Below are 27,945 nucleotides of genomic sequence, written 5' to 3' on the forward strand. Positions count from 1 at the left end.
TTAACAGAAGGTAACTATATAACTAAAACCTATAATACTAGAACCAAAAAGAAAGCAAAACCACAGTAGCCAAAAGAAAAAAAAATCCAAAAAGATACATAACAAAACACTAAACCTTGCTCTAAAGGAGAGCAAAGTAATTGTAGCTTAAGCCCTAGACAGAAAAGACCATGCCACTTGTGCTTTATCTTTTGGGACTGTGAGCAGTTCCAATCCCAAAGAGCTCAATTACTACCCTTCTTTTACTGTCACTTCTCTCCCTCAGAGGATCCCAACATCATTCATGATCAAGCCTAAACCACAGAGAGAATGGAGTCAGCTAACACTACTAAAGCACAGTACATTTCATAATTTTCCTCGAAGCCTTATCCATTAAAGAAAAAAAAAATTATGACTTTATGACTTCAATTATGATTGTTTAGGAAGTATATTATTTTCCTTCTTAGGATAATGAAATTATGCTACACTGGCAATGTATATTATCTCTTGAGATACTAATGAAACTAAGAGAAGTAAAACTCAAAAGGTTACCCCAAAATATGTTCTAAAAATTTGTACTGCAGAGTGAAATAGCATTATAAAATGCGTCTTCTACAACCATTTCCTGCAAACATTGGTATCATACATTACTACAGACTTAAAGGTTATTCTTCATCTTTTACATAAACCATTTTGATGTTAAGACGCACTACAAAGTGTGATAATACATATGCAAAGACCCTACTGATGTCTTAATTACCTAGACTATATTTTTGAAAGTGTTTTGCAAGGGCATATAACAAACACTTATCATTAGCACATTATTTCTTCCGATTTTGAGTTTTATATTCTAACAGATATTCTACGAAAATAACATCCTTTATTTTAAACACATGTAAAAATCTCCCAAATTACCATATTTTATATTATTGGAATTCTTTTCTCCAATGAGATGGTTAATACTTAATTTTATCTTAAGTCAGTGGTCAAAAAAAAAAAAAAAAAAGAATTTTTTTTGAAGAGTAGGTCAAGGATCAAATTTATTGAGTACTTATTAGGTACAACACCCCAGGCTAGGAGCCATGGTAATATAGAGATGTGATGAACACTGTCACTGTCTATAGTGACATACAATTAGGTAGACTGAAAAAAATAATTTTTAAATACTTAACTATAAGGAAAACATTGTTTTAATCTGTCAATTCTGAATCATGTAATTTTACAAATATTCTATATATATAGAACATTCATACATATACACATGTATTTCACATCTTCAGATGCAAACCAATACACTAAAATTTTATAAAAATTGTATCATTAATCTACAAATTATTTTAAATAATATTGTTTAAAATGACAGCTAACATTTAATGAACACTTATTATTAGCCAGGCACTAAGCTAATAGCTTTACCTGTATTATTTATCTTCCCCAAAGCCCTATGAAACGGGTAGTATTATTATCAACTTCTTCACAGACAACAACATTTAAGGGTCACAAACATTAAGGATCTTACCCAAAGCTGTACTGCTACGAAAGGCTCTAAAGTTGCATAGCTACTAAATGGTCCAAAGCCCGTGCTCTTAATCACTATGTGTACTTCCTCTCCAAATTCAAATCATACTTTTCCCATGCCACTATCTCCCATGAAAACAGTTCTGTATAATACATCTCTATCACTGTAATACAAAAATCTTAAAATATAAGAAATTTCTTCACCCCACCTATCTTCTGTAAGCTTAAGACCATGAAACTCCATAGATAATACCCTCCTCAGGCCTGTTTTCACATTCATATTTCATCATTTACTGCTCACATTTTACTATTTGTTCCTTAACCATTTAATCTCAAACTAACCCAATTATAGCGCTTATTTGGAGTTATTTCTAATAATTTATTTGCAAGAATCCCTGTATTCCAAAAAACTCAATTAGTTAACTTACTATCTGCTTAAATAGCTGCTTAAAAAGAACAGGACTCTTTACTTACCTAAATTATACACCTGTCCACATCAAGAATTTTTAGTAGTTAATAAGATGTTTAGATACAATATCAAGGATAAAAGAACAAGAGCAAGTAACAAAACGTAGGATGACTAGCCCAGTTCAGTAAGTTCACTGCAGCCAAGCACAAATTTAGCTGAGTTTCCCAGCAACCAATGAAAAAATGGAAACATGATTCTAGCTAGTAAAGAGAACAACAGCTCATTAAAAGATACAAAATCTTTCAGAACGTTAGAACTTTAGAAAAAATCTCATAAAAGTTTTAAAAGGTATTAAAAATAATATCAATAACAATTTTGTTATTGTCATTTGTTTCTTTAGTGACACAGACCATCTTTACACAGTTATTCATACTAACCATTTCTTCAAGCTGGTTATTTTCAACTGTGGGCAATTTTGTCCCTCAGGGGACACTGTAATAGCAAGAGGATACCTATCTAGCTAATCAGTCAACAAACAGGATAAAGCAGTGAACAGAACAAGACACAGTTCTTCACTTCATAGAACTCAGAGTCTAAAGAAAAATAACTAAATACATATATTTTTAAATTATATAATTACAAGTAGTACTGCTTAAAGGATTCTAAGTATAAGCTACTATACTTAAGTGAATTTGCCTAATAATTTAAAATATAGTGAAGTAAGAGGTGTTTTTTATTTTATGTTGTATGCTTTTCATATTTTTTAGTTTTTTTGTTTGTTTTTTTTTTGAAACAGAGTCTTGCTCTGTCACCCAGGCTGGAGTGCAGTGGTACAATCTCAGCTCACTGCAACCTCCGCCTCCCAGGTTCAAGCGATTCTCCTGCCTCAGCCTCCCGAGAAGCTGAGACTACAGGTGCACACCACCACGTCCGGCTAATTTTTGTATTTTTAGTAGAGACAGCGTTTCATTATGTTGGCCAGGTTGGTCTCAAACTCCTGACCTCAGGTGATCCACCCACCTCGGCATCCCAAAGTGCTGGGATTACAGGCATGAGCCACCACACCTGGCCAAGATTTTTCAAATTTAACATTAGTTATTTTAATAATCAGAAATATTTACTGATTACTAAAATCAGAAAAAAATCAGAAAAATTTAGTAAATTTACTTAATTGGGATTTCCTGTAGCTCCTTTCATCCTGGATGGGGGTTTTGGGTCAAGCAGGGGGGTAAAGGATCGAGATTGGAGACTGAGATCAACCAAATGGACAAGTGATTAATCAAGTCTACATAATACAGTCCCAATAAAAACTCTGAACACTAAGGCTAAGGGAAACTCCCCTGGTCAGCAATATACCCTGTGTGTATTATCACACATCTGTGAGAGGAACACAACACATACTGACTGTTCAAGGAGAGGACAACACAAACTTTGCATTTGTCCTCCACATTTGATCTGTCAGCAAATCCGCTTTACCTTCAAAATACATGGTAAATATCCCAAAACTGACTACTTCTGATTACCTCCATAGCTATCACACTATTTAAAGCCACAATCATCTCTTAAATACAACAAGAGCCTTTTAACAGGTCTCCCTATTTCGCCCTTGCCCAATTACAGCCCATTTTCTATACAGCTGCCCAAAAGCATTTTTTGAAAACCATATATTCAGATCATGTTATTCCAGTGCTCAAAACTTTCCAGCAGTATATCTCCTTCCACAGAATAAAATCTAAAATCCTTATGGACTAAAAGACTTTCAAGGCCTAGCCTTCAACTATCTCTTGGACCTTATTTCTTATGACTTCCCACTTTCACTCACTCTGCTCCAGTTCAACGGGTCTCCCTGCTATACCTCAAACACACCAAGTATGCTCCAGTGCATACTTGCTGTTCCATCTGCTGTGCCACATTCTTTTTCTAGGTATCTGCTCACCACCCTAAAATGGCATACATCCTTATTTTTCTTTTTCCTTTTACTTTGCATATTTCTCTTCATAACACATATCATCTGACATATTTGTATCTGAATCCTTAAGATAAATGAGAAGCTTTTAACCTTATAACATTCATATTGTTAGGAACTTACTAGCATTTCCCAAAGTGTCTATAAAACCTTATAGTCTTCACTTTGCATAGTAGGATCAGACCATATCAATGACCATGCAAGCTGAAATCATGCAATATGATCTTAATAATCAGTAGGAAAAAAAATCATAATTATACCATGGCCTTTAAAATTTTGGTCAAAACATTGAAAACTCTATTACTGTCAGTTAAAAATACATAGGGAAATGAGAAAATATTTAATTCACTGTAATTTTAAACATTAGAAACATTGAGAATTGGCCAGGTGCAGTGGCTCACGCCTGTACTCCCAGTACTTTGGGAGGCCTAGGTGGGTGGATCACTTGAGGTCAGGAGTTCAAGACCAGCCTGGCCAATGTAGTGAAACCCCATCTCTACTAAAAATACAAAAATGTGCTGGACATGGTAGCATGTGCCTGTAATCCCAGCTACTCGGGAAGCTGAGGTAGGAGAATCGAAACACTTGAACCTGGGAAGTGGAGGTTGCAATGAGCCAAGATTGCACCACTGCACTCCAGCCTGGGTGACAGAGGAAGACTCCGTCTCAAAAAAAAAAAAAAAAAGAAGTGGAAAAAAAAAAGAAACACTGAGAATTAAAGTGTTTCACTTCTTTGTAAAAATCCTGTCAAGAATAATCTGAAAAGTAGTTCCCTTCTCCTAATGGTATATATGACGATTTAGAGTAAGTCTCTTTTCCACAGCTTAGCAAATTGTCACACTCCTTTCTAAGTTTGGATTGGCATCCAACATTTTATCCTTTACACTTTCAAAGTTGTGAAATATTTCCAAGAATTTCTTTAATGTGAAATATTTTGCCAGTCTTGCTTCCTCTGGGACATCTTCATCCTTTTCATCACAACTACTTCTCTCATTTGTATCAATGAGTTCTCCTTCATTAAGCACCTGCAGTGTATGTCCAGATTCTCTGAAATGGCAGCAATGTCAACATTCCCACAGTCAGCAATTTCTTCAGTACTCCATTTACACTGAATTTGGGTTTCATTTCCAGCATTATCATTTTTCATTTCTTTGTTGCACTTTTATCTATGTTGGCCAAGTCCCTCTTTCAATTATCCAGGTTTGTAAAATCTCATATAGGTTCACTGCTGGGAGCCAAGGAAGAAACACAACAACAAGCTTTGCTGTATGTGCATGAACTGACAGATGCACAGTGACCAATCACTGACAAAATCTAAAAGTAACATCCATCACTTATCATGACAGGCATCTGTTATTTATGTAGTGATTTGTAGACTGAAGAAGGAGCAGCTAAGAGTTCATACTTTATACAATTACTCTTAATGTACTATGGTAACTGAAATTCAAATGGTGGTGCTGGGGGAACAGGTGTTATTTAGCTTAACTGCAGTAACTGATATTCTTGTATATCAGAATCGCATACAGCAAGGCCTGTATTTAGCTTAACTGCAGTAACTGATATTCATGTATATCGGAATCGCATACAGCAAGGCTTGCCTGTATTTCCATAGGATGTCTGTTTCCTCATGCACAGAATGATAGTAATAGTACCTTACCTACTACCTCAAGGATGTGAGAATTAAAGAAGACATGCAAAGCATTTTGATAGTTTTGTTTCTGTTAGTGCCTGGCACTAACAGGTACTCACTGAGTATTAGCTGTTACCTTGGTGAGTAATATGCCAAAAAAAAAAAAGAAAGAAGAAGAAGAAAAGCTCCATGGTAATATACTCATGTTAACTGAAATCAAATCAGTTTCTTTAATAAAAATCTTCTCAGGCCTTTTAATAATCTAATAAGCATACTGAACCTTCCAAAGTATTTTACTAGTAATTAGTAAATCTATTGATACCATAACTTAGCAAATGCTGGGTCAAAGTTCCGATATAATTGGGAGATAATCACATTTTTTCATGAATATTACCATTTCAGAATCCTATCACTAAAACAAACTATTTTAAAAAGTTAAATTCCAGCCAGGCGCAGTGGCTCATGCCTGTAATCCCAGCACTTTGGGAGGCCAAGGCGGGCAGATCACAAGGTCAGGAAACTGAGACCATCCTGGCTAACACGGTGGAACCTCATCTCTACCAAAAATACAAAAAAAATTAGCCGGGCATGGTGGTGGGCGCCTGTAGTCCCAGCTACCTGGGATGCTGAGGCAGGAAAATGGCATGAACCCAGGAGGCAGAGCTTGCAGCGAACCGAGATCTTGCCACTGCACTCCAGCCTGGGCGACAGAGCGAGACTCCGTCTCAAAAAACAACAACAACAAAAAGTTAAATTCCTATCTCTTAAAACTAACAAAATGTTTTTACATGTGAAATTCACGTAAGGCAAACAGACTTAACCTATAAACAACTCCTTCAATAACAGACAAACCACAGAATACATGACATGAACAGGCAATTCATAGAAAACATGCAAACAGCAAATAAACATATGAAGTTATTCAACCTGACTAGTAATTGAAGAAATTAAGTTTACAGTTTTCCCCTACATATTTAGCAAATAGGAAGATTGTCACTGGGTATGTAGTAAAATAAGCACTTTTATATGCTGTAGGAATGTGAATGTGGCCTCATGCAACCTTTATTGAAAACAATTTGACAATGTCTCTCAAGTATTTAAAGTATTCATATATTTTAATAATTCTATTTCTAGAATTTATCCAACAAAAATCTTGTACAAGTAATCAAAGACATAGGTACAAAGACATTTTTTCCAGAAGTATTTGTAATAGTAAAAGACTAGAAACATCTATCAAAAGTGAAAATGGCTTTGTTGTATTATAATACATCCATACAAAGAATGTTGCCATTTAAAAAATGAGAAAGATCTATATATACGAATAGCAGAGGTACAAGGAAATAAACTACCATGTAAAAATACATATGTAAAAGTAAATGCTAGGCTTATCTCAAGCACCTCCTTTTGGTCTATCTCTTAATAATCCATTGTGTAATAGTAAGAGATAATAAGATAATAAGAAAACAATCTCAGCTGTGGCAATACATACTCTTTGCCCTTCATATTTATATAACGAATGTGAACAGTTTAGGTACTGAAAGAAAAATCTCCTCCTACTTTCATGTCAAGCCTCTGGGTCAGTCTAACCAAAGAGTACACTGACAGAAAGCACAGTGTTTTGAAGATATTGTCATTTGCAACTTAGCCACGTGAATCAACACTTTCTTAATACTATTAAAACAACCGGAAATAAATTAGATGCTGTGGCTAAAATAAGACAGTAGCTGATAAACCAATCTCAAATGTTTTCCTGTTCACCTTTTTAAAAAAGCTTGATGATTGGCCAACTGATTTTATAAAAATTATGCAAATGATTACCAAGTCAGGATTTTTACATGCATCATTTCACTTAATCTTACTTAGAGAAATTAAGTAATTTAGTCAAAGGTCCCACATACAGTAAGCTACAGGGGGCCAAGACATATCCAAATCTAAAGAATTACACACATGGAACTTACAAAACATACTCTTTAACACAAGCACTGCAATTTGTAAAATTCTTTATATTTGAATATATAATTAGTAAAATTCTGTTAAATGTGGAAAGCTATAATTACTAATGCCTGATAATGAAAAATACACAGATATCTGGTCCAATATAACACCTTCAGAAATCCCTTCCATACAATTTGCCTTTTCATACACTGAATGTACTTCTTGCTTTATTAAATAAATATTTTTCAGACAGGTGATCATATAACACTTGATTTTTACGAAGAAATGAAAGAAATAAATAAGATTTTGTGTGTCCATCCTCAGACATTTTTCTAGGCACTTGGGATACAGCAAAGAACACACTTCCTGCTTTTATAGAGCTTGTTGAATTCTAGTGAAGTTTATGCTCTATATGCAAATAAGTTTATGTAGGAAGATGATGGTTTACTCTGAAAACTGGAGTTACTCTTTTTGTTTTTTTAGAGACGGTCTTGCTCTGTCACCCAAGCTGGAGTGCAGTGACACCAGCAAACTCACTACAGCCTTGAAGTCCTGTGCTCAAGTGAACCTCCCGCCTCCACCTCTGAGTAGCTGGGACTGCAGGCACAAGCTACCATGCCCAGCTAATTTTTACATTTCTTTTTGTAAAAAATGCAAGTCTCGCCATCTTGCCCAGGCTGGTCTTCAACTCCTGGGGTCAAATGATCCTCCCATTTCAGCCTCCCGAAGTGTTGAGGTTACAAGCAAGGGGCGCCAACGCCCAGCCAGGTCTTTCTCTTAAGGTTCAAAATGACAAAAAAATAAACTTTATCTGGGTAACAGTGACAATAACATGGGAAAATATATGTTGGATTGACTATTATACTTACGCAACATTTTGCCAGCAATTTAAGAAACAAATTAACATAAAAATTGGGCCCAGCACGGTGGCTCGTGCCTGTAATCCCAACACTTTGGGAGGCTGAGGTGGATGGATGGCTTGAGGTCAGGAGTTCAAGACCAACCTGGCCAACATGTCTCTACTAAAATACAAAAATTAGCTGGGCATGGTGGCTGGCGCCTGTCATCCCAGCCCCTAGGAAGGCTGAGGCAGGAGAATTGCTTGAACCCAGGAGGCGGAAGCAGCAGTGAGCCGAGATTGCACCTCTGCACTCCAGCCTGGGCAACAAAAAGTGAGACTCCATCTCAAAAAAAAAAAAAAAAATTGTGCTAAATTGCTCACCTGGAAGCAATGGACCCTCTAAGAGAACACAGAGAAAAACATTTTGCAATAATACTAGCTTAGTTGCAGAATTAAAACAAATAAAAATAAATAATAATAAAAAGAAAAACTTTAATGTAAAATATGCAGCTTATTTTTATAAAAACTAAGAAAATGTTTTATAATGAAATAAATATTAAAACTTCATTAATAAAACTCTTCGATCATCCTCTAGCATCTAGTAAAAAAATTCATTAATAAAACTCACCATGAACTTCTTTATTAAAAGGTAACATATAATTAAAATGCTTTTATAAGAAACTCATATGATTAAAAAAGTAGATGCTGCCAGAACACTGTATAACTTTCTTTTTTGCTAACTGTAATTTTGTGTTCTTTTGATTCTGAAATATCAAAATTTAAATGAAGTTTTTTATTTGTCCTAAAGAGATTTTTAAAACAATAAAAATTTCCGGTGAAACCCCATCTCTACTAAAAATACAAAAAAAAAAAAAATTAGCCAGGCGTAGTGGCGGGTGCCTGTAGTCCCAGCTACTCGGGAGGCTGAGGCAGGAGAATGGCGTGAACCCGGGAGGTGGAGCTTGCAGTGAGCAGAGATTGTGCCACTGCACTCCAGCCTGGGCAACAGAGCCAGATGCCGTCTCAAAAAAAAATAAAAAATTAAAAAATTAAAATAAAAATTTCCTCAATGATTTTAACCATATTTTCTTTTTGAAAATTGTCTTTAATCTCTTCAGATCTCTACCTGGTCATTTCTGTACAGTCTATTTTCTATTAAGAAATTCATAAACTGATCAGGTGCAGTGGCTCATGCCTGTAATCCCAGGACTTTGGGAGGCCAAGGCAGGTGATCACTTAAGCCCAGGTGTTCAAGACCAGCCTGGGCAACATACCAAGACGTTGTTTCTATTCTTTTAACAAAATACACAAAATAAAAATAAAAAAGAAGAAATTTATAAACTATGAGAACAAGGCAAAAAGTGATATAAACTACCGTACTATAGTAAAAGGAAGACCTACACATACTTACAAAATACGACATTTTAAAAAATAAAAGTTGGTCCCTAAGAACAAAAAATTTCTATAAACACCTCAATACTTTTCTCCAAAAAGTCAATATGCACATTGCTATATGCATTATTTTTTTTCTTCAAATCTTATTATGTCATATCAAACCATGCTGCAGCAACATCCATTTTTTGTGCACACCATACCTTTTCTTAACTATAAGTTTCTAAGAAGTGTGCCATCATTAATGGAGTTGCTGTCAGAATCATCAATTTTCCTGTTCTCTCTCCTGGTAACCAAACTGTATAGAGAAACACATGAACTCCCTTCTGATCTAGCACTGACTGGATCTTGCTGTTGTTTGGACTTTTAACTGACCTAATAAAAACACAAAAATAATTCTACCGTAAGCATTAAGTAACTTTGGGGGAAAAAAATGTAGCAAGTGCCAGTTTTGTGAAGCTACAATGATTGGCAATTTTTTCTATTATCTCCTTTTGCTTTCAGTATATCTCATGAAAATTATTAAAAATCTGTATTATTTTAAAATTATATTATTTCATCATAAGGAATTATCAACAGATTAACATTAACTTCTTTTATCTGGGTACACTTTAGTGCTCTGGTTTATTTTATAAATCAAAATCTAGAAAATTTTATTCCAAATACATTTAATTCTATCTTACGGTCTTTATTACATTTTGTAACTGAAATAGCATTAAGCTGGAAATATGCCAAATGTTTTAACAGACAATTAGCAGAACAGAGCGCCACTTACTGGCTTTTAGTTATTATTCACAGAATACTTAAAAGAGAAACATGGTACAATTTCATTCTGAGATTGGTAATAAACTTTAATGGACTTATACCACTCTAAGACGCGTACAGCAGCACCTCCACTGAACATTCTAATGGCAAATTATTTTAGAATTACTTTTTAACGCTGAAACATAGCATCAGAAAACATCCATATAAATCAAGGGGAATTCATATAAATTAATACATCCTTAATAAGTAAAATGAAGGAGCAAGTGTTTATTTTCTCAACTTTCTAGCTAAACCAAATGTTTGGTTCTTCATTGACTGGCTTTAAAAAACAATTCTCAACAATACAGAACCTCAAACAAACTGTCCAAAAGACATAAAAATAAATAAGCTTAAAAAGCTACATTGAGCAAAGAGATTTAAACTAGCTTCAAACTCAACGTCTCCTTTTTATGGGCATGACTGTCACTCACTTTAAACTTTTATTTTTATGAACCAGCTAAGAACCTGACAACAATCATTTTACTTTTCAAAGGCTAATAGAGCACTCTAGTCAAGAAGGACATAAAGCTTAGTTACCTTGGTTTGGCTGCATATTCATATTTGGTCTGGGACCATAGTTTCCCATTGGTTGTCCCTGACTCATTGTCATCTGATTCTGTACTGGCATGCTCTGTGATGATGGCACAGAATGGTTATAACCTCCCATGGATCCATGGCTACTTGAAGGCATATTCATGGAACTGTTTGTCATATTGAGTTGATTGGGTCCAGGTCCCTGCATAGGCATATGGTTAGGCCCTTTGAAGAAAAATGATCAGAAGCAAAATATGAAAGTTAAACAGATGGTCCATACAAAAGTACCTGGAAATAATATTTTTTTTGCATTATTATAGTAATACCAAACAATAATTAATCGATAGCAAAGTAAATGGTTTATAGGAAAAGACAGCAAATACTGTGAAGTAGTTATTCCCATTTTCAGATTAAGAAATTGATGCTTTCGAAAAGTCAGGAGCACTCTGAAAAAGAAGGGAGGACTAGCTTCTTTATAAAAGAGCAAAACATATAAGGTTGGAGTAATTGACTGCGAACATAAATGAACAGACTAACAGATCGATTGAATAGAACAGAGTCTAAATATAGACCCAAATACATAGCTGAGTAAATAATCACAGTAATATTAAGTATTAGTGAGCAATAGAAAACTAATTCAGTAAATGCTATTGTGACAACTAGGGAGCCATCTGGAAAAAACAAGTTGGATCTCTATCTCATTTCTTCCACTAACTAATTCTAGATGAATGGAAAACTTAAACATTTAAAAAGAAGAAACCATAAAAGAATTTCAAAAAGGAGAATTTTAAAAATAATAATGGAAGGATCTTCTTAAGTATGCCAGAAAACCCTGAGCCATAAAACATTGATAAATTAGACTATACAAAACTTAAAAATTTGCACGACATAAAAAACTCAAAATTAAATAATAAAAAGGTAAATAAGAAAATATTATTTATAAGATAGATCACAGACCCAGACCAAATTAATTACTTAACATATGAAGTAAGTAAAAGACCACCACCAGTAAAAGAATGGGCAAAGGACATAATGAGGGAATGACTAGTTCACACAAAAACTACAAAAAGGTTCATCAACATTAGAAGATTGATTGCTTCACTTAAAATAGGAAGGCAAATTAAAACTATGAGACCGAACTTTCACCTTTCAGATTCTCAAAAATCAAAAGTTCGATCTAACTATATTATGAAGAAAGAAGCACTTTCATCCATTGTTGAAGGAACAGAAATCTTACTTATATTTCATGGGGAATCAAGCTTGTGGAATCAAGGGTGGGATCAAGCTTGAGGAAATTTGTGATGACAAACAACAATTCAAATAAAGTAGTTGTCCCTCAATATCTGTGGGAGATTGGTTCCAGAACCACCCACAGATTTCAAAATTCGTAAATGCTCATGTCCCTGACATAAAATGACGCAGGATTTCCACATAACCTATGTACATCCTCTTATATACTTTAAATCATCTCTACATTACATGTACTACCTAACATAATGTAAATGCTATGTACATAGTCGCTATACTGTGTTGTTTAGGGAATAATGACAAGAAAAAAAAAGTATGTACATGTTCAGTATAGTCACAATTTGTTTTTCCAAGTATTTTCAATCCACTGTTGGTTAAATCCATGGATGTGAAATTCATAAATGCAGAACTGATGGATATTACTATTTTTACACAAAGCAATTTGGCACTAACTGTCAAATTTTAAAATATATATACCTTTAACCCAGCAATTTCAGTTCCAGGAATTTATGCTATAGATATACAAATTTTTGTGTGCATGTGTATTGACACACAAAATACATATATATGTGCATATATATTTTTACAGGCAAATTCATGACAGTATAATTCATAATAACAAAAGACTAGAAGCCTATGTTTCCATCCTAAATGTTCGAATAAACTAAACTTGTAAAAAAGAACATGATATAGAGACCAAAAAGAATAAGGCATCTATTTACATATGGAATAAAATAATGGTCTCCAAGATATATCTTTGAGAAAGAAAAGATACATAATAGTATTTAATGAGTGCTATCATTTGTACTTTTTAAAAAAAAAAAAAAGAATAAAAATAAAGGAAATACACATGCATTATTTTATATAGAGAAAATCTCTCTCTTTTTTTTTTTTTTGAGATGGAGTCTCACTCTTGTTGCCCAGGCTGGAGTGCAATGGTGCGATCTTGGTTTACTGCAACCTCCACTTCCCGGGTTCAAGCAATTCTCCTGTCTCAGCTTCCCAAGTAGCTGGGATTACAAGTGTGTGCCACCACGCCAGCTAATTTTGTATTTTTAGTAGAGATGAGGTTTAACCACGCTGGTCAGGCTGGTCTTGAACTCCAGACCTCAACTGATCCACCCATCTCAGCCTCCCAAAGTGCTGGGATTACAGGCATGAGCCACCATGCCCGGCGAGAGAATATCTCTTGAAGGACAACTAGAAACCAATGCCTCTCTAGAACTGTCTGGAGAGGTGGCGGCTAGGCATCCTTTGGTATCCTTTGATTTTGGTCCCATAGGCATGTATTACCTAGTTTTTAAAAAATCAATTAATTTTTTTAGGCTGGACTCGGTGGCTCATGCCTGCAATCCCAGCACTTCGGGAGGCCGAAGCAGGTGGATCACCTGATGTCAGGAATTTGAGACCAGCCTGGCCAACATGGTGAAACCCCATCTCTATTAAAAATATGAAAATTAGCCAGGTGTGGTGTTGTGCGCCTGTAATCCCAGCTACTCGGGAGGATGAGGCAGGAGAATCGCTTGAACCCGGGAGGCAGAGGTTGCAGTGAGCCGAGATTGCACCACTGCACCCCAACCTAGGTGACAAGAGCAAAACTCCGTCTCAAAAAGAAAAAAATAATAATAATTTTTTAAAAAAGGGAACCTGAGACTGAGTAGTGATTTGACCCAGATCAATGAGAACATAAGTACCTCTAAAACTGAGTCTACATAATGAAATATACATTAAAAACAAAACTGAAATAGGAAACAAGAGCCAAGATGCAAATTTGTGTGCATAAAAAGGTTGGCTAAACGCTATAAGGAACAAATAAAGAAAATATAAGTTACTGGCCTTCCAATTTCTCCTACGCTTAACTGTAACTCCGTAACTATTGTTAGGAGAAATTCTGTGTTTTTTTTTTTTTTGATGGAGTCTCACTCTGTCGCCAGGCTGGGGTGCAGTGGCGTGATTTCGGCTCACTGCAACCTCCGCCTCCTGGATTCAAGTGATTCTCCTGCCTCAGCCTCCTGAGTAGCTGGGATTACAGACGTGCAATACCACGTCCAGCTAATTTTTTGTATTTTTAGTAGGGACGGGGTTTCATCATGTTGGCCAGGATGGTCTCGATCTCTTGACCTCGTGATCCACCCGCTGGTGGCCTCCCAAAGTGCTGGGATTACAGGCGTGAGCCACTGCGCCTGGCCTGGAGAAATTCTTAACTATTGTTTTGGAAGCTCTACAGTATTCTGAACAACCCAGGTCATAAGTGGTTGATAATAACTAGCTTATAAAAGAATATACTTCAGAAGGCCTTACATAAAACCAAAATGTCATGTTAACCATAATTGTACTGCTGCTCAAATGCTTCTTTGGCCTTAGGCTTCTATGTTATATAGAGAATTTAAGTCAAAATCCTAATTCAAAGTACCATCATAAAAAGTCACAAAACTCCTAACTAGCTAACCTGCACTATCACTACCTTCCCAGTTCTAAAAACAGTGTGTCCTGGTGAACTAAATGTGGACTTGGCAAGAAGATTTCTCTTGACCACAATATGACTACAAACTGAAAAGCAGTGATGTCTTTATTCCTACCTCCATACTGGATGTGTGCCATATATGTTGCAAGACTTAGCAGGAAATAGGAGACAGCCACTGAAACACCACTTCCCTCCTATACGATCAGTCACACCTCAATCTTCTATAAGCCAGGCTACCTTGTCTCTTTTGCTCTGTGCTCTCTTTTGTTTCCTTACTGCACCCATCATCCTTGGACACCAATGCTATCAATCAACACAATCGGCTATAGAAAACAGTATCCTAAAGATGCTAATTACTAATTTTAATAATTGTTCTGTTATTTTATTTCCATTACTGCTAGTTGTATAATGCCTTCTTTATCAATGAAAATAACTTTTGTGTTAGAAAGTAAAAATATTCTGATACCTAATGTAGATAATATTCTACCAAAAATTATGGCCATGGGTTGATGCTACTGTTACAAAAACAAAATAGTGTAAAGATACTTTTCTGATTAAAATTTCAAACCAGCCAAAGGTAACTAAATCACCATCCAACGTCTTAAAACATATCAACCTAGTGACCCTACACTTAAAATTGACAAATAGAAAAGAGAATGGCTCAGTGTATAAATAATGTAAGGAAGTTTACATTACTTTTCAGCCTTTAATTTTTGCTTTAAAATCAATTCCAATATTTATGTTATGCTATAAACTATGTATTAAAAAAATTTAGATTCAGCTTCAATTATCAATAAGGAAATACTAAATACACCAGCACTTCAGAGACTGTTTTGTTTCTTTCCCCATGTGTTTTTCCCAGTGATACTGTTTCTGAGATCAATCAATATTTAAGTAAATAAAAACTCAGGGAAATGTTATAATATCTTTTTTAAACAGACTTTAATTCTTAAGCCATGGTGCAACGCCTTTTTTTCCAAAAAGCTTCTAAAGCCAACTGTATTGCAGTTTCAGACAGACTAAATTTAGCCAGTTCTGTTCATCAGAGGAATGGTGTGTGTCAGCTACATCGAAGCCCAAGGGCAGCCTGATAAACACTGAATACAGGTCACGTAGCTCTGTAGCTAACAAACTCTAAGAGAGCTTGTACTCGGGGGCATTCAAAGCAGTTTTGTCATCAACAATCTAGTATCCCTTGAGCCCCCATGTCGTTTCAGTTGCTAAGCAACTCTGGTGTTAATGTCTTAGAGGAGAAAAACTTACCAGGCATCTGGCCGTTCATCTGGTTCTGCATGTGTGGTGCAGGAGGACCCCCACCTACCATTCCATCCGAAGGCATGTTGTGAGAGCGTGGAGGAGGGGGAGGGCCGCTCTGATTCATCCCTCCAGGACCCATAGGCATATTCTGTGTGGGTGGCTGAAAGAAGACAGTTTAGTAAAACAAGAGAAACAGACTAATATATGAAAGATGCATAGGGTAAAAAAGTTGCTTATGTTACTAAATTGCATAAGAACAAAAACACAAATGCATTTCAAATTCTTCTAATGCATTTTCATCATGAACATAGTTAATAACCCCCAAAACTTTAAAGCATATTTACTTTATAAAATCTCAATAGTGAAAATTAAAATGTTAACATTCTATACAAAAAATTCTCACTTATAAGCATTTCTAATGTGTCTATTATTATCTAAACTATGTGAAAAAAATTAAATGTCCTTTCATTATTGATGTATTGGATATACTTATTATTAATGATGGATTTTACCTAAAAATGTACAGTAACAAAAAATGATGAAAGGACTCTAAGTCCCAAAATGTGCCATATTTTACACTATTTCGGGGTGGAGGATAGTGGCAGCAGAGGAATGTTTTAAAACATGAAGACAACAGTTCAACATTTTTGTGCCGACTACTGCTATAGATTGGAAACATTACTGATGGCCTCCAAGGGTACAGAGACAGCTGCCTCAAAAGGATGCCCTTGGCAAATTTCCTAATGCAATTTTGAAGAAAACCACTGACTAACCTTCAGAGTTCACAAAAGGGCAAAAGGAAAAACATAGATATGAGGCGGTCTGCCACACCTGGGTCCCTTCTTAGGGATATTTTGGTGGAGAAGGCAAACGGTTAGTTTCGCTCCAAACCCCCATTTTTAATCCTGTAGGAGGAGAGGGAGGCATTATTCTTTAGGAATCTATTTCTGCCTTCCTTCTGTACTTTGATGTTCTAAATGTAATGTCCATTCCTGTATTATCAGTTGTTCTCTTCCTCCTACATTTAAAAATGGCCAGTTACTGTATACCTTTCCATTTTGTGAACACAATTCTCTTTGGCACACTTAATAGATACACATTGTTATTTGGCCATCACATTTAAATACTCAAACCTCCAAACAGTTAATAATCACCAACATTTACAGAAATAAACAAGTCTACTCTAATAGCACACATTTTAAAATCAGAATTTTAATTTCTTCACAACTAAATCCAGATGAATGCTCTTTATTATTTTCTCTTAAATTCTCATATTATTTCTCCAACTTGTATTCTTTAAACACTTAAAAACCTTGTTCAGTTTTCACCAAAAAAAAAAAAAACAATAATATGAGTCATATTATCTAACTTTTAATCATCCTTATTTATCATCCTTCAAACCTGGCTACCTTAACCCTCTTCTGTCTGAAAACAGAAATCCTCCTTCCTATATTCTTGTCCAAATTTTCTGTTAAAAATTCATTTTCTCACTCTTAATAGTGAGGTCATTTTCTTGTAATTCAACTAATAAAACATCATTACTGTTACCACCATGCTAGAATAACTTGTATCAAACTAACCCTGAGCTAAATAAAACTCATAAAATCTAGACAAAAAGTAAAAACTGTTTGAAGGCACTAAAGAGTGACTTACACAAAGAGGAACAGAAGGGGCTACAACTCCTGAAAGAACGGAAGCATATAAGACCAGCTCCACAATTATCTTGGCTTTTTCCTTGAGTTTGCTGAGTAACAGGGAAATACAGCTCAAGTAGAAAGTGCAGTCCAATTGGACTAAGGAAAAAAAGAGTCAGAATTTTTGACTATCAAAGAGCTAGAAACTAAAGAATAAATTTCCAGAGAGAAAGGACCACAAGAGGGGAAACACTCAAGAAAACTAGTCGAAATAGCAGGTAGGAGGCTTAAGAGCTCAGCAGAGATTCCAGCTGCTGCTCACTGCTATGGAGACAAAGACTGGAGTGTAGGCCCCACCAAGTTAGAGGAGCCTTCATAAATAACTTCAGCTCTCTGCTGAGACTACAGAAGGGCCAGCTACTCCTTAAGAGTAAGGTCAAAATTGAAATAGATCAGCCCTAAAAAGTCTTATAAACAACCTTTAATAGATTCAAGGTAACCTCCTAGTACTTCACATACCAAAGGAAAACTTAATTCTCTTTTGAACAAAGTAACACAAACTAGAGCTTCTATAATTGTTCAACCACAAGGTCTAACACTCTTAAAAATTGCAAGGCTTTCTAAAAAACAAAAATAAATGACCAACACCCACTTTGATAGCTGCAATAACATAAAAATTAAAAGTCCAGAAAAATAACAAGTGTTGTGAAGAATATATAAAAATTGCAACTCTCATATACGCTGGTGGAAATGTAAAAGGGTACAGCCACTGTGGAAAAGAGTTTGACAGTTCCTAAAAACTTCAACAGTTACCATATGATCTAGCAACTCCATTCCTGGTACATACTAAAAAGAATTGAAAACACACACTCACGCAAAATTTCTACACAAATGTTCACAGTGGCATTATTCATAATAGTTAAAAACTGGAAAAAACTCAAATGTCCACCTACTGATGAATGGATAAACAAAACGTGGCATATGAATACAACGGAATATTATTCAGCCACAAAGAAGAAATACTTATACATGCTACAACATGGATGAACCTTGAAAACATTATGCCAAGTGAAAGAAGATGGACACAAAAGGCCACATAAATTGTATGATTCTATTTATAAGAAATGTCCAGACTAGGCAAATTCAGAGAGACAGAAAGTAGATTTGCTGTTGCCAGGGGATGGGGAGAGGGGGAGAATTGAGATTGACTGCCAACAGTTTTCACTTTATTAGGGTAGTGAAAACATTCTGAAATTATAGTTATGATGCTTACATAATTGTGAATATACTAAAAACCACTGAATTCTGTACTTTAAAATGGTTAAAATGGTAAATCTTATATAAACTGTACCTCAACTAAAAAAAGAATGGACAACCAAGAGAAATAACAGAAAATTTAAAAAGATACCTAAGTCATTCAGATTTTGGAGTTCCAGGCCAGATGTGGTGGCTCACACCTGTAATCCCAGCACTTTGGGAGGCCAAGGCAGGCAGATCACTTGAAGCCAGAAGCTCAAGATCTGCCTGACCAACATGGTGAAACTCTGTCTCTACTAAAAATACCAAAAAAAAAAAAAAAAAAAAAATCAGCCAGGCACGGTGTCACATGCCTGTAGTCCCTGCTACTTGGGAGGTTGAGAAATGAGAATCGCTTGCACCTGGGAGGTGCAGGCTGCAGTGAGCTGAGATCGCATCACTGCACTCCAGCCTGGGAGACAGAGCATAACTTTGTCTCAAAAAAAAAAAAAAAAAAAGATTATGGAGTTACTAAAGACTTAAAATAACTGTGATTGGTATGTTCAAGAAATAAATAAGGCTGGACACGGTGGCCCACGCCTGTAATCCCAGCACTTTGGGAGGCCGAGGCAGGTGGATCATGAGGTCAGGAGATCGAGACCATCCTGGCTAACACGGTGAAACCCTGTTTCTACTAAAAATGTAAAAAATTAGCCGGACGTGGTGGCGTGCACCTGTAGTCCCAGCTACTCGGGAGGCTGAGACAGGAGAATTGCTAGAACCCAGGAGGCGAAGGCTGCAGTGAGCCGAGATCGCGCCACTGCACTCCAGCCTGGGTCACAGAGCGAGACTCCGTCTCAAAAAATAAATAATAAATAAACAAACAAACACAGGACAGATGGAGAATTTCAGCAAAGCCCCGTAATTCTGTAAGAAAGTCAAATGACAATTCCAGAACAAGAAAATATAATCATTGAAATTAAGAAATCATTAGTTTAGAAACAGCAAAACAGAGATTTAATGAAGAAATGAATTGAACCCAGATATATCAAAGTATTAAAAACTAAAGTCAGAAAAAAATAAAAGCAGTCAGTGAAAACAAGACATATCACCTGGAAGGGAACAGCAATAAAACTAACAACTAATTTTTCATCAGAAATAATAGAAAGTGAAGATGACAAAATGACATCTGTAAAGCGCTAAGACAAAAAAAACAAGAAAATCAACCAACCAGCCCAGAATTCCACACTAAGAAAAAAATACCTTCTAACATGAAGATGAAATAAAAATAAGTTTAGATGAACAAAAGTTAACAAAACACTTGTTATAAGAGAACAAAATATATCAAGCTAAAAGAAAATGGCCCCACATGGAAGCACAGAACTAGACAGGTTACTTAAGAGGAATGGAAAAGTATATGTGGATAAATATATATTAATATTAACATTTAAAATAACAGTAACAATGACTCTACTGGTTTAAACAAATGTAGAAAAATAAAGTATAGGACAAGACACACAAAAGACTAGGCTAGGTGAGGTGGGTCATGCCTGTAATCCCAGCACTTTGGAAGGCCGAGGCGGGGGAATCCCTTGAGGACAGGAGATCGAGGCCAGCCTCGCCAACATGATGAACCCCAATCTGTACTAAAAATACAAAAATTAGCAGGCTTGGTGGCTGGCACCTGTAATCCCAGCTAACTCGAGAGACTGAGGCAGGAGAGTTGCTTGAGCACAGAAAACGGAGGTTGCAGTGAGCTAAGATCACGCCACTGCACTCCAGCCTGGGCAACAGAGCAAGACTGTCTAAAAAAAGAAAAAGACAACGAGGTAAATGAAATTAAACCGTTATAAGGTTCTTGCATTTTTCAACAAGTGTTAAAAGTATAAATTTAGACTACAACCTAATAAACTAATATTTTAATATTTTAATGAAGAATATTTTAATCTCTAGGGCAACTACTTAAAAATACATGCACACGTATTAAAGATGTATACTGTAAAATTATATGTAAAATCAAATAGAAAAAATAATGCTTGATTAAAGAGAAGAAAGGAACAAATAGAAAAAAAATACCTGCCTTGTAAGACACAAATCCTACTATATCATGTTCTACATTAAATGTAAATAGACCCATCATTCCAATTAAATAACAAATACATTAGATTGGATTTCAAAACACACAACTATATTCTGTGTACAACACAACTACTTTAAATTCAAGGGAACAGACATATTAAAAGAAAAAACAGAAAAAGATATCATGCAAATACTAATTAAAAGTATGATGATGTTGCTATGTTAATACTGAATAGCTGGCTTAAATTATTAGGGATAAAGAGATGCTTCATTATGATAAAAGTTCAACAGGAATGTTTAACAATCATAAATGTGTATACATCTCACAACACAGCTTCAAAAATTTATAAAGTGAAAGCTGACAGAACTAAAAGGAAAAACAGAATAATCCAAAATAACAGTTGGGAGATTTTAAGATACTTCTCTCAGTAATTTATAGAAGAAAAAAAACCCTATGAATATAAAAAAATTTTGACATTACTAGTAACCAATTTGTTTGACCTAATTTGTATTTACAGAATCCAGTAACTGTTCAATACACATTCTTCTCAAGTACTCAAGGAATGTTGACTGAACTGAATCACATACTGGGCCATAAAGCAAGTCAATAAGTATCAAAAGATTGAAATCATATAAAATATATTTTCTGAGCACAGTGGAATTAAATTAGAAATCAGTAGGCCGGGCACAGTGGAATTAAATTAGAAATCAGTAGGCCGGGCGTGATGGTTCATGCCTGTAATCCCAGCACTTTGGGAGGCCAAGGTGGGCGGATCACGAGGTCAGGAGATCGAGACCATCCTGGCTAACAAGGTGAAACCCTGCCTCTACTAAAAATACAAAAAATTAGCCGGGCGTGGTGGCGGGCGCCTGTAGTCCCAGCTACTCAGGAGGCTGAGGAGGGGGAATGGTGTGAACCTGGGAGGCGGAGCTGGCAGTGAGCCGACCGTGCCACTGCACTTCAGTCTGGGCAACAGAGCGAGACTCCGTCTCCAAAAAAAAATCAGTAACAAAATGATTCATAAAAGAAGAAATCACAATGGAAATTTTAAAATATTTTAATTGGTAATGAAAATGTAATATCAAAATTTGTGAGATGCAGTTTAAGCTATGCTTACAGGACCATTTATAGTTTTAAAATGTGTATTTACAAGAAAGAAAGTTGAGAAATAACACTATCATCCTTTATTTTCAGTAGCTAAATATGGCAAATCAAACCCAAAGTAGTACAAAGAAGGAAATAATGTAAACAAGAACAAAACTCAATGAAATAAAAAGCATTAAGAGAAAATTAAGCCAAAAGCTGGCTGTTTGAGAATATTAATAATTAATAACCCTTAGCAGAAATAATCAAGAAAAGACAGAAATTCCAATTTCAGAAAAATTAAAAGTGGGGGCATCAGTACATATGCTATAGACAGTAAAAGGAAAATAAGGGGATATTAATATAGGCAGTAAAAGGAAAATGAGATATTAAGAACAACTTTATGATAATATATTTAATAATTTAGGTAAAATGGACAACTTCTTTGAAAAACATAGCTTATAGAAACTGACACAGGAAATAGAAAACTGGAACAATCCTCTATTTATTACAGAAACTGAATCCATCACTTAAAATCTTCCCTGAAGTAATCTCCTGACTCAGATAGCTTCAATAGAGAATTCTTCTAAACCATTAAGAATAAATAATACCTCACATCAATTTTTTGTTCCAGAAAACAAAAAGAAGGGGATCAGTTCCCAATTCTTTATGAAGCTGCCAAAACCTGACAAGGACACAAGGAAAATGACAGGTCAAAACATCTCTCATGAACACGGACACAAAAATGTTAAACAAAATTTTAGCAAATCAAATCCAGACTTATTAAAAAGATAATACATTATAACCAATGAAATTTATTACAGGAATGTAAGCTGATTTAACTTTTGAAAATTAATCAACGTAATTCACCAAATCATCAAAGTAAAATCCATATAATCATCTCAACAGATAAAGAAAAAGAATTTAATGAAATTCAATACCTACTCACAATAAAATCTTTCAGAAACTAAGAATAAAAGGAGCATTCTTAAAACAAAAATTTTACAGCCAACGTCATCTTACTAATGAAATACTGGATTCTTTCCCCTTGAATTCAGGAATAAGACAAGAATATACATCACCATTTCTGTTCAACAAAATAAATAAACCAACACAAAGCAATGGTATAAAGACTAAAAGAAAATAGAAAACAAAGTAAAAAGAAATAATGATTTAAAAAGACTTATAATTGTCATTATTTGCTGATGACATAATTAAGTGCATAGAAAACCCAAGAGAACCTATAATAAACCATTAGAATAAGTGAATATAATAACTAAGGTCAATATATAAAGATCAACTATATTTCTATATATTTCCAAAAAACAATTAGAAACTGAAATTTAAAAACTGATAGCATAAGAGCATCCAAAAAAACCCAAAACACTAGGAATAAATCTAACAAGAAATGTGCATTACCTCTACACTGAAATACTGTTGAGAGAAAGAGTTCACAAAATGGAAGGATATGCCATCTTTGTTGACTGGAAGATTTATTAATAATATTGTAGAGGATAATCAATTACCCTGATGTTGACCTCAAGATTCCATGCAATCCCAATAAAAATTCCACAGGCTTTTTGCAGACTCACAAGCCGATTCTAAACTTTGCATGAAAATGCAAAGGACCCAGAATGGCCAGGAAAATCTTGGGGAAGAACACTAGAATATACAAAGATTTATCATAAGCTACAATAAATAAGACATAATTAGTACAACGACAGACAAACAGACCAACAGACAGAGAATTAAGAAACAACCCACATATACAGTCACAAGGCAACAACCTACATTTAATGGTTAAAGAATGATCTTTCCAATAAATGGTGCTGGATCAACTATCACATGGAGGAAAAAAAGAAACTTGAGTCCTATCTCAGATTATATACAAATTTAATTTGCAATGGATCATGAATAAACTAACTTATACAAGAAAATATACATGTATCTTCATATCATCATGACTATGACATAAGAAAATATTTCTTTAACAGGATACAGAATTATCCCTTCAAAATATTGATAAGTTGGACTTCATTTAAATTAGAAACTGTTCATCAGACACCACAGAGAATAAAAAGCCAATTTTCAAACTGGGAGAAGATATCTGAAATATATATAGCCAACAAAAGACTTGTTCCAGAATATATAAAGAATGCCTACAAATCCATATATATATATGGAGATATATATATATGGATTTTATATTTATATATATATGGATATATATATATGACCATTTTAAAATTTTAAGCCCTTTTTTTCAGTCTATATACATAGAACTCAATTTAAAAATGGGCAGAAAAGGGATATTTGGAAAACCTTTTGGGGATAAACATTGTTATCTTCATTATAGCGGTGATTACATGGATTTGTCAAAACTCATCTATCTATATACTTAAACTGAATGAATTCTATTGTATGTGAATTACACCTCATGTCACCTTTTCCCTGAGCACCAGAATTATAAGGTCCCCACTGTCTGCTCCAACATTTTCAGATATTCTTCCTTCATAACACTTACTATGGCTGTAATTTCAAATGTATTTGTGTAATGATTTAAAGTATGTCTTCCCCATTACAGGTTTAAGTTCTGTAAGGACTGCGCCCATGATTATATTTGCTTATTACTGGAGCCCCCAATCATCTAGTAGCAAATAGAAGTACTCGATAAATATTTGTTGAATGAAAAATGATCGTGCAATATGAACACTTTGAGAATTAAATTAGGAGGCAGTATCATTCTGCCAACTTTCATGTTTTTTAATTATCAAAATTGCCTACTCCACCTTCACATCTCCATTTGGAAGTCTATCAGACATGAAATCTCTGATATTTCCCTTCACCCTCAAGCCGCCTTATCCGTAGTTTCAGTGATGGTAATTCCATCTTTCCAGTTGCCCTTCTGAAAACCATGGAGTCATCCCTAATGTCAAAGGGACAGTCTTTCAGTTCCCTAGCATTTCTGCAAGTTACTTTCGCTGATTTTAATATAGTTCTGGAAATTTGTGCACGCACACACACACACACATTTCTGTTCTTCACAGTAAGATATATCCAATCTCTTTACCTATCTGGACTCAATTAGTCTTCTGAATTTTATATATACTGTCCAGCAAACAGTAAACATGATTTTTTTCCTAAGATATCTGAAAAAGAAGGTAGGCAATGATGTTGGTAAAATGCTCCGTATAATATCAATTCAGAAAAATGTGCCCCAATAGACAAATTCTCTATGAAATACAGGAATACTGCCTTTGTGGAACTTTCCATAATCCTTAACGGCAGAAGTAATCACACCTTCTGCTGTTTCAAATGTACTCTGAATACAAAGTATTTCTAAAACAGCACATTATACTGTACAATAACTATTGAGTTGTCTTTCAATTATAGAATTTTTTGGCATATAAAAAGTTTTGTTATACATTCTTAAAGGAATCAATTATTTTTCTTTAGAGTTTTCTCTTTTGCTTTTTATTCTCAACACAGCCTTCCTCACCTCAGTATCAGAAAGATACTGATGTCTTAATTTGTACTAAAACTCACAAAAATAAACACTTCAGGGACATTTCACCCACAGTCTTGCTTCCTGTTTTTAAATATCAAAATGTTTTAACTAGACACCTTTAATTGTGCAGCACCATGCTAGGTACCAGTGAAAGAAAAACACTTGGACACCAAGCTATGGCAGGTGAAAGAAAGGGGAGAACTCTGAGATGACCACCAAGCTTCTGACTAAGAGAACTAAGTGTTTTTAATACTACTTGCTTGAGACAGAAAATATGAAAATACTTCCTGTAAACTTTTCCCCCCTTTTTACAGCAGGGAACAACAGGGGGAACTGAGGAGAAATGAGTTTTGTCCATATTGTTTTGAGAGGCCTGTGGAATGTCCAAATGGGTATGTCTATTGGAAGCTGGATTCATGGTTCATACTCATAAAAAAGATCTATATTTGGCAACCATCGATGTTTAGATGGAACACCTGAAGTCAAGAATATAGGAAACCATGAGTATGGATAAAATGTCCCAGGAAGAGTGCATACAATGAGAAAATGTTCAAGAATGGAATAGCAACATTTAATGGGCATGGTAAAGATGATGAGCTGAGCAGCCAGAGAGAGAAAAAGATAACTATCATGGAAGCTAAAGAATAAGTTTCAAAGGAGAAAACAGTCGGTATTATCAAGCTTACCAAAAAGACCAGTGGTCCCCAACCTTTTTGGCACCAGGGACTGATTTTGTAGAAGGCAATTTTTCCACTGATGGTGGCCGGATGGTGGGAGGGGCAGGCGAGGGATGATTTCGGGATAAAACTGTTCCACCTCAGATCATCAGGCATTAGATTATCACAAGGAGCATGCAACTTAGATCCCTTGCATGCACAGTTCACAATAGGGTTCACCTTCCTGAGAATCTAATGCTGCCACTGATCTGACAGAAGGCAGAGCTCAGGCGGTAATGCTCTCTCACCTGCTGCTAACCTCCTGCTTTGCAGCCCGGTTCCTAACAGGCCACAGACCCATATCAGTCCATGGCCTAGGGTTTGGGGACCCCTGAAATAAGACAACATTATCCTGTTTATCAAACACTTAAAACATTATTAAAATACCAAATTTTAAGAAAAGTTACTTCTATAACTTTAAATGAGAATATAGATGCTTTCTTTTTTTTACTGTAATTAAAAAACAAGGTACAGAACAGGGTACATGGCAAGTTCTACTTGTGTAGAAAACAGCAAGGTATATATTTATATTGGCTTTTATTGCATAAAAAGCAGGTGGAAGACAGAAGTGACAGTAGGTTTTTGTATGGCTTTTTGTAGTCCTTGGCGTTCTAACCATAGCAAAGTTACCTATGCTAAAAATTTAGTAAATGTTACAAATGTAATACGACCTGCTAATCTTCAAAATGTTCCACAGCTCTAAGCATGTGTTCCTTCACCTTACTTGAATCACACCTGTAAAAAGGAAACTCTGTAAGATCAAATGTTAGTCAGAGAAGTACCTTAACAGACGCTTTGCCAGGACAGTTGCTGAACCTGAAGACTAATATTATCATCTTTACTAAAGCATGTGGAAGAAACAGCTAATCACATGCTACCCAAGGGCTCTGCTCAGAATGTCAAATATGATGTTACCAAAAAAAAATGCAACTTAATTTCAAACAATATATAAAATGTAAGACTACATAGCCTCAATCAATTTTTATTAACAGGTCAGACTTTTATTCTTTGTACAGATATCTTTGTAAAGATACTTACAAAAATTTTAAGTATATATTTAAATAAATTTAAAATTCAAGAAGTATATTTGGCTAAACTGGGGATATTTCAAACTCAGTACTCATAATGAATTAAGTAAAAACATGATAAGGAATTCCAATCAGCTTTCAGCCTTCTTTTAAAATCAAGACATGCTTTTATGTACTCAACTTAGTGGATGGCATCACCATCAGTTGAGTCTCCAAACACTCTCTTCTACGCTTTACATCTACTCAGTAACTGAATCCTGTTAGTTCTACTTCAAATACTCCAGAATCTAATGCCCCTTTCCATTGATATCCTCCAATGTGTACCTATATCTTTATTATTATCATCATTGCCAATATTCACTGAGTACCTTTACATGCTGGACACCATGAACTGTTTTACAGCATTCTAATAAAATATATAATAAGTATTATCTTTCTCATATTATAAAAATGATTCATGTTAAACAGTATCAAATGAAGCTGACACCACAGGAACAGGAATTATATTTTTCTGAAATTCTCAAAATGTCACTGGATACTCCATTTGAAAGGCAGAGAAATTTAAGGTTCTTTATACCTAACTGTACATTAGAATTACCAAAGAGGCTTTTGAAATACTGTGACAGGTCTGCCACAAAGACCTACCAAAGTAAAAAAAAAAAAAAGAAAAAGAAAGAAATACT

The 27,945-nt window shown here is 35.1% G+C and overlaps 1 protein-coding gene and 1 long non-coding RNA gene across 8 annotated transcripts in view; both read right to left on the bottom strand.

The window, feature by feature from the left end:
- Window positions 1-27,945, bottom strand: part of SS18 (SS18 subunit of BAF chromatin remodeling complex) — a 75,061-nt gene that overhangs the window by 25,367 nt on the left and 21,749 nt on the right. For all 7 annotated transcript variants that reach the window (XM_054460521.1, XM_063653519.1, XM_054460522.2 and 4 more), the window contains exons 4-5: window positions 15,984-16,137; window positions 11,012-11,233 (exon numbers count right to left, since the gene is read on the bottom strand). In XM_054460521.1, the coding sequence (XP_054316496.1) occupies window positions 11,012-11,233; window positions 15,984-16,137 (376 nt within the window). The remainder of the gene's footprint in view (window positions 1-11,011; window positions 11,234-15,983; window positions 16,138-27,945) is intronic.
- Window positions 16,151-23,533, bottom strand: LOC134738436 (uncharacterized). Its single transcript, XR_010124159.1, has 3 exons — window positions 23,430-23,533; window positions 22,622-22,695; window positions 16,151-20,652 (listed from the first exon to the last, which is right to left on the bottom strand). It is a non-coding gene; the product is annotated as an uncharacterized LOC134738436 (long non-coding RNA).

Source organism: Pongo pygmaeus, chromosome 17 (genome assembly GCF_028885625.2).
Source record: "Pongo pygmaeus isolate AG05252 chromosome 17, NHGRI_mPonPyg2-v2.0_pri, whole genome shotgun sequence".
NCBI lineage: Eukaryota > Metazoa > Chordata > Mammalia > Primates > Hominidae > Pongo > Pongo pygmaeus.